Here is a 17,154-nt window from a genome sequence, read left to right on the forward strand (position 1 = left end):
CAAGGGTGTAAACAATTGGTCGCTTGGCCTTACACACCACTCTAATACTGTGTGCTTTTTGCTTGATTCATTATTCATACTTAGGAGCACTATTATTCCATTGTATGCAGTTCCAAATGGGATCATTAGTGCTGAATATGAGACGGTGAAAAATGGAAATATTGGTGGAAAATGGTGGAGAATATGGAATGTAGGGACTCCAAACAATCCAGACTATTAGCAGATAAAGAATGGTAATTTTCCCCCGGAAGGTAATTAGGATTTGCATAATTTGACAGTGATTGCATGAATGATGCATGGTTGATTGATACATTGATACACACGCTCCGAGGAGGACGCACAGCCTGAGGTGGCGTCTTGTATCACTGTGGATTTCTGCAGGAGAAGGGGGGGTCCTGTCGTGCCCCATCCAAAATAACAGTTAGTGGAACCGCAGTGTTTAAAATAACAAAAGAAAAAGCACCACTTTCTGACAATATTGACAGGCAACCAGGAACTATCACTGTGGATTTCTGCATTAGGGGAGGGTCCTGTTGTGCCCATTCAAAATAACAGTTAGTGGGGCAACAGTGTTTAAAGTAACAAGAGAAGAAAAAGCACCACTTTCTGATGATGTTGACAAGCAACCAGGAACTATCAGTGTGGATTTCTGCATTGGGGTGGTCCTGTCGTGCCCATTCAAAATAACAGTCAGTGGGGCCACAGTGTTTAAAGTAACAGGAAAAGAAAAGGCACCACTTTCTGATGATATTGACAGGCAACCAGGAACTATCACTGTGGGTTTCTGCATTAGGAGGGGGTCCTGTCATACCCCATCCAAAATAACAGTTAGTGGGGTCGCAGTGTTTAAAATGACTAGAGAAGATAAAGCACCACTTTATGACGATATTGACAGGCAACCAGGAACTATCACTGTGGATTTCTGCATTAGGGGAGGGTCCTGTCGTGCCTATTCAAAATAACAGTTAGTGGGGCAGCAGTGTTTAAAGTAACAAGAGAAGAAAAAGCACCACTTTCTGATGATATTGACAAGCAACCAGGAACTATCAGTGTGGATTTCTGCATTGGGGTGGTCCTGTCGTGATCCATCCAAAATAACAGTTAGTGGGGCCGCAGTGTTTAAAGTAACAAGAGAAGAAAAAGCACCACTTTCTGATAATATTGACAAGCAACCAGGAACTATCAGTGTGGATTTCTGCATTGGGGTGGTCCTGTCGTGATCCATCCAAAATAACAGTTAGTGGGGCTGCAGTGTTTAAAGTAATGAGAAGAAAAAGCACCACTTTCTGACTATATTGATAGGCAACCAGGAACTATCACTGTGGATTTCTGCAGGGAGGGAGGGTCCTGTCATACCCCATTCAAAATAAGTTAGTGGGGCCACAGTGTTTAAAGTAATAAGAGACGTAAAAGCACCACTTTCTGATGATATTGACAGGCAACCAGGAACTATCACTGTGGATTTCTGCATTGGGGTGGTCCTGTCGTGATCCATCCAAAATAACAGTTAGTGGGGCTGCAGTGTTTAAAGTAATGAGAAGGAAAAAGCACCACTTTCTGACTATATTGATAGGCAACCAGGAACTATCACTGTGGATTTCTGCAGGGAGGGAGGGTCCTGTCATACCCCATTCAAAATAAGTTAGTGGGGCCATAGTGTTTAAAGTAATAAGAGACGTAAAAGCACCACTTTCTGATGATATTGACAGGCAACCAGGAACTATCACTGTGGATTTCTGCAGGAAGGGAGGGTCCTGTCGTACCCCATCCAAAATAAGTTAGTGGGGCCACAGTGTTTAAAGTAACAAGAGAAGTAAAAGCACCACTTTCTGATGATATTGACAGGCAACCAGGAAATACGCTGACGAGGGGAGAATGTGTTTTTGTGTGTGTCACCCCGCCTGCACGCTTGTGTCAATAAATTTTTGCTTTGCTTTGTTTGTTATTTTGCATGTCAGTTTTACCCCATAAGCATGGCATCAGTCACTCTAAACGGGCTTTAAGTTGATGTTTTTGTTGTGCACAAGCTAAGTTCACAGCCACACTTTTCCCTTTGCATCCACCCGCGCGCTAGTAACTTTAGAGTACCTGCTGTGAATACAGTCACAGAACAGAATGTTTCTGACATTTTGTTTTTATTCAGAGTTTTATGATTCTTCAAGGGGTTTCTGTGCCTCCCACATTGGGGTAAAATGATTTTTTTTATTTTTTTGTCCTTTTTCTGTGGAACAGCAGCTACAAACTTCAACCGACAATGACTCAGTCTCAACTTTCAACAAAGAAAGCATAGACTGTTCCTCTTCACACGGGAACATTTCAGGTGGAAAACGATGTCGTACATAAGGCGTGTAGGAGCTATTTAGTCGCGTGTTCCTAGGTTTCTAATATATGTTGATTTATTTTTTGTCGTTTTTGTTTGGATTATTTGAAAATATTTTCTTGTTATTTATTTGTTTATTTATCATATTTTGTTGGGGCTCGCCTCCATGTATTTAGTTTTTTTAAATCAAAGAACGTCTGGAGCTGCGTGTTACGTCATATCTCATATCCCATTATATATTCATTCGGATTGGCACTTTTTTTCTTTCGGAATGAGATGTATACAAAGGTTAATTTTTTTTTCCGTTTGAGCAAATAACCCGAATGGAATCGGAATATTTGGGTCCATGTAAACGTGGCTATTGACTCTTTTGCCTGCGTAAGTGCATCAGTGGCCTTTTGATTATCGTTTAAGTTTATTTTTGAACGACAAATAGCCACGACAAGGTGCATTGTGTGCTGTAAATAAATACCCACATAAAATACACAAACTGTCGAAGAAAAAATTCCATTGTTTTCTTAACTTAGGGAAACTCATACCAGGCTAATATTGGATCAATAGCAGATGTGCAGAGTAAAATTCAAATACATTGCAATATAAATGATTCAATTTTCACTCCCATTACCAGTACATTGCATTTAAAAAGGTCAAGATTATTATATCTCATTGCACAACCAATCGCAGGATTTTTGCGAATAACCCACATAATATTCTCAGAATTTTATTATTTCCCCAGGTCCTACAAGCTATACTCCTCTAAAAACAGAACTGTGCTTAAGTATTTGATACTTTAATCGGTATGTGTGATGTTCTTCAGCATCAATTGGTCTCAAATATAGAAAAACACACCTGCGGTGTTCCGCTATATCCGCTATATTCTGTGTTCCAACCTAACAGTCCATAAATAGTTTAGCCCGTGGCTACAGATCACACATTTTACACAGTCTTTATGCATATCAGATACAATAACTGCACACTGGAGACATCCAGCTGCTTTTTATTACCGGAGGCAGTTTACTGTCAATTCGGTCTTCCTGACTTGATTCAAGTGACCCCCCCCCAGTAAACCTCCTCCCCCCCCCTCCGTTTTTCAATTGCAAACAGGCTGTTCCTCACAGCCATCTTCCTGCACTCAAGCTTGCCAAAAATTTAGGTCAGCGTTCTCTAAAATACTCCTGAAAGTTTGATAAGCGCACTCTTGATGGTTGGGGTGAATATTAAATTTGTAAATTGTGGTTTTTTCCAGATGCTATATTTTAAAATACTTAGTACTGCCTATCAGTTTCTGCTATTATAATCTCAAAGTATATTATAATTCAATATCGACAGTTCTCAAACAAGGCCACCATCAGTAGAAAACCTGGGTTCGATTCTCTGCTTGATATTTGCATGTTGTCCCCTGTGCATGTCTGGACAAAATAAATAGAAGACAAACCCAATGAGCATGAGTGGGAAATTATTTTGCTGATTGCAAATCAGACGTGGCCATAATCATCACACAGCAACTTAACATGCAACAGTTATTAACTCTAAACATGTAATTTGAACAACAACTTTAAAAAAAGGGCTGCACGGCGGACGAGTGGTAAGCGCGCAGACCTCACAGCTAGCAGACCAGGGTTCAATTCCACCCTTGGTGTGTGGAGTTTGCATGTTCTCCTGTGCATGCGTGGTTTTTCTTCGGGTATTCCGGTTTCCTCCCACATTGCAAAAACATGCTAGGTTAATTGGCGACTCCAAATTGTCCATAGGTATGAATGTGAGTGTGAATGGTTGTTTGTCTATATGTGCCCTGTGATTGGCTGGCCACCAGTCCAGGGTGTAACCCGCCTCTCGCCCCAAGACAGCTGGGATAGGCTCCAGCACGCCCGCAACCCTCATGGGGATAATCGGTAGAAAATGAACGAACATTTTAATCTTGTGAGATTCGTAACCGGTATTGTCAGGACATCGGGAAGACCTGGGTTCGATTCTCCGCTTGGACATGGATACTTGGACATTGGATAGTTTATTTAGCCATGTTTATGCTTGCAAAAAAAAAACACTAAAATCATCACACAGTAACTTAACACTGCAAAGGTGTCCCTAAAAAATATACAAAGAAGTACCAATATGAGTTTTGAAGTTTCCTATTCTGCTTTGTTTCTGAGCAAAGCAGTTCATTGGAGGACATGCGGCATAGAAAGTGGTTAGTGCGCAGGCCTCACAGCTAGGAGACCTGAGTTCAATTCCACTCTCGGCCATCTCTGTGTGGAATTTGCATGTTCTCCCTGTGCATGCGTGGGATTTGTCCGGGTACTCCAGTTTCCTCCCACATTCCAAAAACATGCTAGGTTAATTGGCGACTCCAAATTGTCCATAGGTATGAATGTGAGTGTGAATGGTTGTTTGTCCAAGGAGAAATTCATTAGAATTATTTGAAGCCATGAAATATGAACAACATGCAAGGGTTAAAGAGGCCATTGTACTTTAATGACAACTCAGGCTTTCGTCAAATAATTAATCAAATGGTAATTTATTTAGGAGGGCATGATTCAGAAAGTGCCACATGCAAGCACCCACTCTCACACACGGCGACTTGAGAGCAAATTCTTTCAAGAACATCACTAAGTCATTTTCAGTTTTCCGTCATACGGGCTTTTGATTTTTCAAAGACTCAGAAGCTGGCTGGCCCACATTGTGCTGCGCAACACACAGCATATTAACACAGCCCCATTTCACAGCCACCATAATCCTCTCCACAGTAACAAATCTCTCAAAGGTTGGCAGCATACCAGAGCTGCTGCCATTCCCCCCCCCCCCCCTTTTCACTCCTAACTCTATTTTACTTGCACACACTCGCATTTATATTTCTTGCAAATATTGCAATTCTGTCCATCCTAAACTACATTTGAGACACTTATATGCTAGGACTACGTTAAAAAGCCATAGCATTTCAGTATGTGGAATCAAACTATGGAACGGATTGAGTAAGGACCTCAAACAATGCACAACAATGAGCCAATTCAAGAAACAATACAAGCAGTTGATGTTTGCTAAATACAAGGATGAAGAGTCTTGAACCAGTCATGATGTGCTATATATATCACTATATTGACACTTACTATGGTACCAATTAAAATTAAAATTAAAATTAAAATTAAAATTAAAATTAAAATTAAAATTAAAATTAAAATTAAAATTAAAATTAAAATTAAAATTAAAATTAAAATTAAAATTAAAATTAAAATTATTTTTTAGGATTAAAAAAAAATAATAATAAAAAACAAAAAAAACCCCACAAACTTAAATTACATTAGGAAAGCAGGAAGTGAACAAATGTAACAGTTACTGATTGTAAAAGTACCAGATGGAGGGGTAGGATTTAATAAGCTTTGCTTCTTCCTACTCCTTTTGGACATGTGGAACTGTGAACTGATTATGGGATGCATTCAATTGTAATCGGATGCATGTTCAAATGAAATAAAACCATTACCAATTAACATAGAATGTTTTTGGAATGTGGGAGGAAACCGGATTACAAATACAAATAAAAAAAAATAGTAGTAAAAATAAAGTTAAAAAATAAAAAAGAAATTAAAAAAATTTAAAAAAAATAAAAATTAAAAAACAAATAAAACAAAAAACCTAAAAACAAAACAAAAAAAAAAACAATTTAAAATATATTAGGAAAGTAGGAAATTAACAAATGGATTACCATTACCAATTAACATAGCATGTTTTTGGAATGTGGGTGGAAACCAGAGTGCAAATAAAAATAAAAATTAGTAAAAAAACAAAAAAAAAAACAAAACAGAAAAAACAACTTAAACTATATTAGGAAAGCAGGAAGTGAACAAATGTAACAGTTACTGATTGTAAAAAGTACCAGATGGAGGGGTAGGATTTAATAAGCTTTGCTTCTTCCTACTCCTTTTGGACATGTGGAACTGTGAACTGATTATGGGATGCATTCAATTGTAATCTGATGCATGTTCAAATGAAATAAAACCATTACCATTACCATCCACCCCCACATCATCCCTTATATTTCGTCCTGTATCATATTTTCCCTGAAATGTACGGCCACTAAGACCCATCTGGAAATTCACATGCAGGGACCAAAGTGACGGGAATGAAATCCACAGCTGTGATTTATGAGTTATTGCAATCGCCGGAAGTATGGATGGGTGGGAGAAGGGGGGGGGGGGTCACTTCTGTGTTAATTACAATTTGGTAAAAAGCATTTAACACTGCTCTCTGATGCACGGTTTCCGAAAAAAAGTGTAATCAGAAGAGAATAATTCAGTAGGTGCGAACTGCTGGCCAATGTTAGAAATTCAGGTCTCACCGTAATTTGGGATGTGTGTGGTTCTCGTAATAGCGACCTTCTCATTTACTGTAGCAAGACAAATGAGATGTCAGCGTTTGGAGGGCGTCAGGAGGAGGTGAAAGTAAGGCCATTTTTTCTATTAGATCCATAGATTATCTCATTAAATATCAATGCATGGTGTACTTACTACATGATCAAACAACTCTGTTGTATGGCTTCACGTTTCATTCAATCCTTTCAACCATGACCTTGACGTTCAATGAAGTACAATTATACTCTATGTCAGGCTTGTAGAAGCAATTTTTGTGGGGGATGCTGGAGCCTATCTCAGCTGTCTTCGGGGGGCGAGAGGCAGGGTACATCCTGGACTGGTGGCCAGCCAATCACAGGGCACATATAGACAAACAACCATTCACACTCACATTCATACCTATGGACAATTTGAAGTCGCTAATTAACCTAGCATGTTTTTGGAATGTGGGAGGAAACCGGAATACCTGGAGAAAACCCACGCATGCACAGGGAGAACATGCAAACTCCACACAGAGATGGCCGAGGGTGGAATTGAACTCGGGTCTCCTAGCTGTGAGGCCTGTGCACTAACCACTTTCTATGCCGCATGTCCTCCAATGAACTGCTTTGCTCAGACACAATGCAGAATGGGAAACTTCAAAACTCATATTGGTACTTCTTTGTATATTTTTAGGTACACCTTTGGAGTGTTAAGTTACTGTGTGATGAGTTTAGTGTTTTTTTTGCCAGCATAAACATGGCTAAATAAACTTATAGAGATAAACATGTTCTTTTCTATAATAGACATGTTTTTGGAATGTGGGAGGAAACCGGAATACCCAGAGAAAACCCACATATGCACGGGGAGAACATGCAAACTCCACACAGAGATAGCCGAGGGTGGAATTGAACTCTGGTCTCCTAGCTGTGAGGCTTGCACACTAACCACTTTCTATGCCGCATGTCCTCCAATGAACTGCTTTGCTCAGACACAATGCAGAATGGGAAACTTCAAAACTCATATTGGTACTTATTTGTATATTTTTAGGTACATACACCTTTGGAGTGTTAAGTTACTGTGTGATGAGTTTAGTGTTTTTTGCAAGCATAAACATGGCTAAATATACTAATAGACATGTTTTTGGAATGTGAGAGGAAACCGGAGTACCTGGAGAAAACCCACATATGCACGGGGAGAACATGCAAACTCCACACAGAGATAGCCGAGGGTGGAATTGAACTCGGGTCTCCTAGCTGTGAGGCTTGCACACTAACCACTTTCTATGCCGCATGTCCTCCAATGAACTGCTTTGCTCAGACACAATGCAGAATGGGAAACTTCAAAACTCATATTGGTACTTCTTTGTATATTTTTAGGTACACCTTTGGAGTGTTAAGTTACTGTGTGATGAGTTTCGTGTTTTTTTGCAAGCATAAACATGGCTAAATATACTAATAGACATGTTTTTGGAATGTGGGAGGAAACCGGAGTACCTGGAGAAAACCCACGCATGCACGGGGCGAACATGCAAACTCCACACAGCCGAGATAGCCGAGAGTGGAATTGAACCCTGGTCTCCTAGCACTAACCACTCGACCACTGTGCAGCCTGCATGTTTAGTATACAGGTTAATAGTTGCGAGTGTAAAAAGTTGGCTACGATCGGCCGGCGATGGGTTTGTGGTCTACACAACCTTTCACTCAAAGTCAGCTGGGATAGGCTCCAGCATATTGCGCAATACTAATTAGGACAAGTGCCATAGGAAATGATAGTGATACCTTTAGCATGCTATGCATCATGTTGGTCTTTTTTTTTTTACCTGTTTTTTGGTAATGGCCTTGGGGTAGGAAAAACCTATTAAACATGAACGTCCCTCCCCAGATGATGCAAATACACGAGAAAAAGCATCGAAAACACAAAAACAAACACAAATGTCTGATACAGGACCAATTTCCTGCAGAGCTTTTGTCAGAGAAAGTTTGCGTTTCTGTCCCCTCTCTGTCACATACGCTCACGCTGCTCTGTAAACAGACCCCCACCCACTCTCGTTTGTATCAAAGCCTCGTCTTCTCTGAGCTGTGACACAGCCTCGATGATTAGCATATTGACGAGGCGACTGTTGGCCCTTTTTTTGCGGTTTTCACTCTTCCAGGGTTTTTTAAAAATATTGCAAGGTTGTAAGGTTTTGTATGCTCAAAACTATGAAACTATATATAAGGAATTTTTTCTCTTACTATGTGTACTATATTGGCTAATGCAAGATTAAAAGTGACTTTAGGGTTGTTAGTTCATATCTAGAGGGCTCTAATGTTAAAAAAACACATTTTGAAGGTTGTAAGATTTTTGTATACTCAAAACTATAAAACTATTCCATTTATAAATAAGGAATTTTTTTCTTACTATGTGTACTATATTGGTTAATACAATATTAAAGGTGACTTTAGGGGTGTTAGTTCATATCTAGAGGGCTCTAATGCTAAAAAACACATTTTGAAGTTGGTAAGGTTTTTGTATGCTCAAAACTTTGAAACTATTCCATTTATAAATAAGGAATTTTCTCTCTTACTCAGAATACTTTATTGGCTAATACCAGATTAAAGGTGACTTTAGGGGTGTTAGTTCATATCTAGAGGGCTCTAATGTTAAAAACAACACATTTAGAAGGTTGTAAGGTTTTATATGCTCAAAACTATGAAATTATTCCATTTATAAATAGTATTTTTTTTTCTTACTATGTGTATTATATTGGTTAATACAAGAGTAAAGGTGACTTTAGGGGTGTTAGTTCATATCTAGAGGGCTCTAATGTTAAAAAAACACATTTAGAAGGTTGTAAGATTTTATATGCTCAAAACTATGAAATTATTCCATTCATAAATAGTATTTTTTTCTTACTATGTGTACTATATTGGTTAATACAAGAGTAAAGGTGACTTTAGGGGTGTTAGTTCATATCTAGAGGGCTCTAATGTTAAAAACACATTTAGAAGGTTGTAAGGTTTTATATGCTCAAAACTACGAAATTATTCCATTTATAAATAGTATTTTTTTCTTACTATGTGTACTATATTGGCTAATACAAGAGTAAAGGTGACTTTAGGGGTGTTAGTTCATATCTAGAGGGCTCTAATGTTAAAAACAACACATTTAGAAGGTTGTAAGGTTTTATATACTCAAAACTATGAAATTATTCCATTTATAAATAGTATTTTTTTTCTTACTATGTGTACTATATTAGCTAATGCAAGATCTAAGTTGACTTTAGGGATGTTAGTTCATATCTAGAGGGCTCTAATGTTAAAAAAAAAAAATTTTGAAGGTTGTAAGATTTTATATACTCAAAACTATGAAACTATTTCATTTATGAATAAGGACTTTTTTTCTATTACTATGTGTACTATATTAGCTAATGCAAGATCTAAGTTGACTTTAGGGATGTTAGTTTATATCTAGAGGGCTCTAATGTAAAAAAAACATTTAGAAGGTTGTATAGTTTTTATATGCTCAAAACTATGAAACTATTCCATTTATGAATAAGAGTTTTTTTCTTACTATGTGCACTACATTGGTTAATGCAATATTAAATGTGACTTTAGGGGTGTTAGTTCATATCTAGAGGACTCTAATGTTAAAAAAACAAATTTTGAAGGTTGTAAGGTTTTATATGCTTAAAACTATAACACTATTCCATTCATAAATAAGATTTTTTTCTTACTATGTGTACTATATTGGCTAATACAAGATTAAAGATGACTTTAGGGGTGTTAGTTCATATCTAGAGGGCTCTAATGTTAAAAAATACATTTCGAAGTTTCTAAGGTTTTTTGCTCACAACTATGAAACTAATCCATTCATAAATAATTATCCTTTAATAAAACAATGTACTATGTATGTATGTCTATACAAGACAAAATACACAGTCGGGGTCTGTATCGGCACTGTGTACTTCATCATTATGCAATCTTCTCTCCATGTGGGGAAGGTTTGGGTTGAACAGGGTTCTGCAGTTTGTTATTAGAAAATCGCTCATCCGTGCCTCTAATTAAGATGCATAGCATCTCCCCGAACGTCAGCGCGGCTAATTATCAAACAATGTAGTACTCAACAGATATAAGAACTGGCAGGCTCTGTAGTCGTGTTACTAACCTATTACTGCTACAATTACCAAGCGTCTGTCATTCTCCTTGTTAGTCATTTACATTTTTTTTTTTTTGCTTTCTTATTTACTAATGCCTGTCTGTATTTATTTCCCCTCTTTTCTCTCTTTGGAATTTCTTATTCTCTTCTCTCTCTTTCTCTCTCCAGGCTACGGCTTTGTTGATTTTGACAGCCCAGCTGCAGCACAGAAAGCGGTGTTGTCTCTGAAAGCGACCGGAGTGCAGGCGCAAATGGCCAAGGTAAGGCCGCCATACTGCTTTACTTATGTGTGTGTGTGTGTGTGTGTGTGTGTGTGTGTGTGTGCTATCATTAGCAACAACACACACCTTTTTTCCCACTTGTTTAAAAATCATACAGGATACGGCACATAGTGTGCAGTACTTCTCAGGGAAGAAGTACATTTGAAACACTTATATGTTATAAATACACTTATTTACACTTATAAATCCTTCTTGCGGGCACCCAGCACTGATTGGTTGATCAAAGCAAATCTGTTTCGCTAGATAAGTTACACCACAATGGCTGACTGAGGAGAAATCTCTGGTAATTTAGATGTATTTTTGTTATGTCATTAGATAAATATTGATTGGGAACTACTTCTACTATTATATAATGTAGATGTTTGGAGTTGTTTGAACCTTATTTGGCTGAGAGACCATTGAGGAAAAAGACAGGAAACAGAACTGGAGGTACTAGCAGAGATGAGGATGCTGAGGTTCTCATTGGGAGTGACCAGGATGGATAGGATCATAGGGACATTACATGTTAGAAGCCTTGGAGATAAAGTCAGAGAGGCCAGACTGAGATGGTTGGGACATGTCAGAGATGAGGATGCTGAGGTTCTCATTGGGAGTGACCAGGATGGATAGGATCATAGGGACATTACATGTTAGAAGCCTTGGAGATAAAGTCAGAGAGGCCAGACTGAGATGGTTGGGACATGTCAGAGATGAGGATGCTGAGGTTCTCATTGGGAGTGACCAGGATGGATAGGATCATAGGGACATTACATGTTAGAGGCCTTGGAGATAAAGTCAGAGAGGCCAGACTGAGATGGTTGGGACATGTCAGAGATGAGGATGCTGAGGTTCTCATTGGGAGTGACCAGGATGGATAGGATCATAGGGACATTACATGTTAGAGGCCTTGGAGATAAAGTCAGAGAGGCCAGACTGAGATGGTTGGGACATGTCAGAGATGAGGATGCTGAGGTTCTCATTGGGAGTGACCAGGATGGATAGGATCATAGGGACATTACATATTAGAGGCCTTGGAGATAAAGTCAGAGAGGCCAGACTGAGATGGTTGGGACATGTCAGAGATGAGGATGCTGAGGTTCTCATTGGGAGTGACCAGGATGGATAGGATCAGGAACCGGACATTAATAACTAAAAGAAATATGATCTCAGGGAAGAAGTACATTTGAAACACTTATATGCTAGGACTACGTTAAAAAAGCCATAGCATTTCAGTATGTGGGAATCAAACTATGGAATGGATTGAGTAAGGACCTCAAACAATGCACAACGATGAGCCAATTCAAGAAACAATACAAGCAGTTGATGTTTGCTAAATACAAGGATGAAGAGTCTTGAACCAGTCATGATGTGCTATATATATCACTATATTGACACTTACTATGGTACCCATTATGTCATTGGATGCTCATATATCACCTCGTACTTCGGTATGTGGCAATTTTTTTTTAAATAATAAAATAAAATAAATATATTCAATATTTAATTTAATATAAAATATATAATATAATTCAATATAATAAAATTATAATAAAATAAAGTTAAAAAAAATAAGAATAACTTAAATTATATTAGGAAAGCAGGAAGAGAACAAATGTAACATTTTTCCAATAAAATGCTGTTGTTTTGATTTGCTGATGCTGTGATGCTGATGCTGACAACCCCCTGTTCCAAGCCAACATTGTCATATAAGTGGCTTTGACAAGTGGCTAATTATATTGTTGTTAGGGTTTTTTATTAGATTGAAGGAACACAGATTGCAAAGCGTCTGTTGACACTATAATAGGGAGAGAGAACAAGGGCAAAGAGTTTATGGTGTTTGTTTTTTTTGTGTGTGTCTACTGTATAACGAGTGGGTGTGTAACCCCGAGTTTGGACAGCAAAGTGGGACTTATAATTGGAAGTCATGTAATTGGGAGTTCAACCTTATTGTAATGGTAATGGTAATGGTTTTATTTCATTTGAACATGCATCAGATTACAATTGAATGCATCCCATAATCAGTTCACAGTTCCACATGTCCAAAAGGAGTAGGAAGAAGCAAAGCTTATTAAATCCTACCCCTCCATCTGGTACTTTTACAATCAGTAACTGTTACATTTGTTCACTTCCTGCTTTCCTAATGTAATTTATTTTTTTTAAATTTTAATTTAAATTTTCATCTTAATATAATTTAATTTTTCATCTTAATTTTAATTTAAATTCATTCATTCATTCATTTTCTACCGCTTTTTCCTCACGAGGGTCGCGGGGGGTGCTGGAGCCTATCCCAGCTGTCTTTTAATTTTAATTTTAATTTTAATTTTAATTTTAATTTTAATTTTAATTTTAGAAAACTATTTTTTATGATAAAAATTGGAATTAATAAAAAAATAATAAAAAAAACAAATTTCAATTATGTTAGGAAAGCAGGAAGTGAACAAATGTAACAGTTACTGATTGTAAAAGTACCAGATGGAGGGGTAGGAGTTAATAAGCTTTGCTTCTTCCTACTCCTTTTGGACATGTGGAACTGTGAACTGATTATGGGATGCATTCAATTGTAATCTGATGCATGTTCAAATGAAATAAAACCATTACCATTACCATACTAGAGGGGTCATGGATTCCATGCACTGTTACAAGGAGATCTGGTCGGAGTTAGCCTGGGAGAATATTTTAACAAGTAACCCAACGAGGTGAAGAGGAGGTACGCTGGAGGACGACTAGCGAAGTCGCTGATAGCTGGTAGAGGTATTAGAGAAATGCAATGGGAGTCTATAAAAGCAAATGACTCCTTAATGTCTCTCAAAAGTGTGATAAAAGCAGAGAGGCATAGCACAGAGCATTTGCCGTATCGTTTTTGTTTTGTTTTTTTTTTTGCGTGAGCACAACACACATGCAAACGGTCAGCAATTCAATACCGGCGCCAAAAAGATGGCTATACCTGACAATATTGACCCATAAAAGGGAAGCGATGCCAAGTATGGTTTTAAAAAATGATACAGGCAAAAAAAAAAAAAAAAGAGCAAGACATCTTATCTGTATTCCGAGAGGACGGCCTCTTATAAATATTAGAAGAAGGACACTGCTGGGGGAAGAGAGGAAAGAGCTAAATGGCACATTTGAGAAATGGCACACCTGAGCACTGTGGAGAATATCATCTCCCGCTTTCAGATCCCCCCCCCATCCCATTTGATCAAAATAATTGCCACCTTCATTGTTATCATCAAGTCTGTCATCTTCACCGGCCGCCATTGTCATTCTCCATCTCATCGCTATTTCTTCTCCGTAAAAAAGGAGACAGGCCCGGATTTTCAAGATCGGATAAAATAAACAGCATCTGGAGTGAGAAAAAAAATCACTCAACGCTATCAGCATATTCATTGCTTTAATGCGGACGACATGGAGGGACTCGGACACAAAAATAGCCTGATTTTTAGCATGGGCATGCTCGGCTATCACGCGTGTGGAACAACCCTGCTGAGCCTTGACGATTGCTGATTCCGTCCTCAGTCTTGATGTCCATGGTTTTTCATACATTTTGTGTATGGACGATGAAAAAAAACGGTATGTAAGGAAAATAGGATGCTGGTTCATTTGTTTGGATTTAGGAAATAATTGAAAAATATATTTTCATTCACTTTAACGGCAAAGACGTTTTTTTTGTTCTTATGTGTGAACCAAGTGTAAAACAGTAAAAAGCAAGCAAAGCCGTCAGGGCCTCCAAAATCTTCTCTGCTGGCCTAACCACAACCAGAAGCACTGACCTATAATACTAACTTCATTTATTCATTTTCTACCGCTTATCCTCACGAGGGTCGCGGGGGGTGCTGGAGCCTATCCCAGCTGTCTTCGAGCGAGAGGCAAGGTACACTCTGGACTGGTGGCCAGCCAATCACAGGGCACTTATAGACAAACAACCATTCACACTCACATTCATACCTATGGACAATTTGGAGTCGCTAATTAACCTAGCATGTTTTTTTTGGAATGTGGGAGGAAACCGGAGTACCCGGAGAAAACCCACGCATGCACGGGGAGAACATGCATACTCCACACAGAGATAGCCAAGAGTGGAATTGAACTCGGGTCTCTTAGCTGTATGGACTGCGCACTAACCACTTTCTATGCCACATGTCCTGCTTTTCTCAGACACAATGCAGAATGGGAAACTTCAAAACTCATATTGGTACTTTTTTGTATATTTTTAGGGACACCTTTGGAGTGTTAAGTTACTGTGTGATGAGTTTAGTGGTTTTTTTGCAAGCATAAACATGGCTAAATAAACTAATAGACACAGACATGTTGTTTTCTATAATAGACATGTTGTTGGAATGTGGGAGGAAACCGGAGTACCCGGAAAAAAACCCACTCATGCACGGGGAGAACATGCAAACTCCACATAGAGATAGCCGAGAGTGGGATTGAACTCGGGTCTCTTAGCTGTATGAACTGCGCACTAACCACTTTCTATGCCACATGTCCTGCTTTTCTCAGACACAATGCAGAATGGGAAACTTCAAAACTCATATTGGTACTTTTTTGTATATTTTAAGGTACACCTTTGGAGTGTTAAGTTACTGTGTGATGAGTTTAGTGGGTTTTTTTGCAAGCATAAACATGGCTAAATAAACTAATAGACATAGACATGTTGTTTTTTATAATAGACATGTTTTTGGAATGTGGGAGGAAACCGGAGTACCCGGAAAAAACCCACGCATGCACGAAGAGAACATGCACACTCCACACAGAGATAGCCGAGAGTGGGATTGAACTCGGGTCTCTTAGCTGTATGGACTGCGCGCTAACCACTTTCTATGCCACATGTACTGCTTTGCTCAGACGCAATGCAGAATGGGAAACTTCAAAACTCATATTGGTACTTTTTTGTATATTTTTAGGTACACCTTTGGAGTGTTAAGTTACTGTGTGATGAGTTTAGTGTTTTTTTTGCAAGCATAAACATGGCTAAATAAACTAATAGACACAGACATGTTATTTTTTTTTATAATAGACATGTTTTTGGAATGTGGGAGGAAACCGGAGTACCCGGAGAAAACCCACTCATGCACAGAGGAGAACATGCAAACTCCACACAGAGATGGCCGAGGGTGGAATTGAAGACAAAAAGGCCCATCAGACAGGAAGGGGTGTGGCCTACCTAAGTAACTGGTGGTCTCTGTAATATACTCTCCTTCTATTTTACCGCCTATATCTCTCCACTGCAAAGTAATAGATAAAGCGCAAATGAGAGCCGCAGGCATTGAGCTCATTAAGTGAAACCATCACAGTAATCAATCTTTTTTTTTTTTTGCATTTAAACCCCATTTCCTACAAAGACGACACATTTTAAACACAGCTGTGGAGAGAAGGTTTTTGATTTCCACTGAAGCTACTCCTCTTACTCCCCTCGGATTGTGAAATACCAAGCCACCATAGATGAAACATTGCCCCCACCCCCCTCCCCGTTTTTTGTCTTGCCCTCCCCCGGGGGATGGAGGAGAGGAGCCATAATTAAGACACCTAAAGGACACTTCCCCCCCCATGTGCCTTCTTCTCCTGTCACTCACCTCCCACAAGTCGCAGATAAGAGCGTAAGAGCGCTCGGCACGGCTGTGGAGTGTGTGTGCGCGTTCGAGTGCTACATTACATCTTTATGTGTACGATTGTGTTGTTTGCTAATGTATTTGTATCGTTCATACTGGAAAAAAAGGTTACCTGTTTTAATTACACAGGAAAAAACACCCAAAAGTGGCTGCGCGGTGGAAAAGTGGTTAGAGTGCAGGCCACACAGCTCGGAGACCCGAGTTCGATTCCACCCTCGGCCATCTCTGTGGAGTTTGCATGTTATTATAGAAAACATTTTCATGCTTGCAAAAAACACTAAACTCATCACACAGTAACTTAACACTCCAGAGGTGTACCTAAAAATATACAAAGAAGTACCAATATGAGTTTTGAAGTTTCCCATTCTGCATTGTGTCTGAGCAAAGCAGTTCATTGGAGGACAAGTGATTAGTGCGCAGGCCACACAGCTAGGAGACCCGAGTTCGATTCCACCCTCGGCCATCTCTGTGTGGAGTTTGCATGTTCTCCCCGTGCATGCGTGGGT

At 38.9% G+C, this 17,154-nt stretch overlaps 1 protein-coding gene across 3 annotated transcripts in view; it reads left to right on the forward strand.

The window, feature by feature from the left end:
* The window catches only part of rbms3 (RNA binding motif, single stranded interacting protein), a 283,637-nt gene that overhangs the window by 101,259 nt on the left and 165,224 nt on the right, over positions 1-17,154 (forward strand). For all 3 annotated transcript variants that reach the window (XM_078791916.1, XM_078791917.1, XM_078791915.1), the window contains one exon: positions 10,951-11,042. In XM_078791916.1, coding sequence (XP_078648042.1) covers positions 10,951-11,042 — 92 coding nt within the window. The remainder of the gene's footprint in view (positions 1-10,950; positions 11,043-17,154) is intronic.

Source organism: Doryrhamphus excisus, linkage group LG7, assembly GCF_037039965.1.
Source record: "Doryrhamphus excisus strain RoL-2023G ecotype Guam linkage group LG7, RoL_Dexc_Guam_v1.1, whole genome shotgun sequence".
NCBI classification, from domain to species: Eukaryota; Metazoa; Chordata; class Actinopteri; order Syngnathiformes; family Syngnathidae; genus Doryrhamphus; species Doryrhamphus excisus.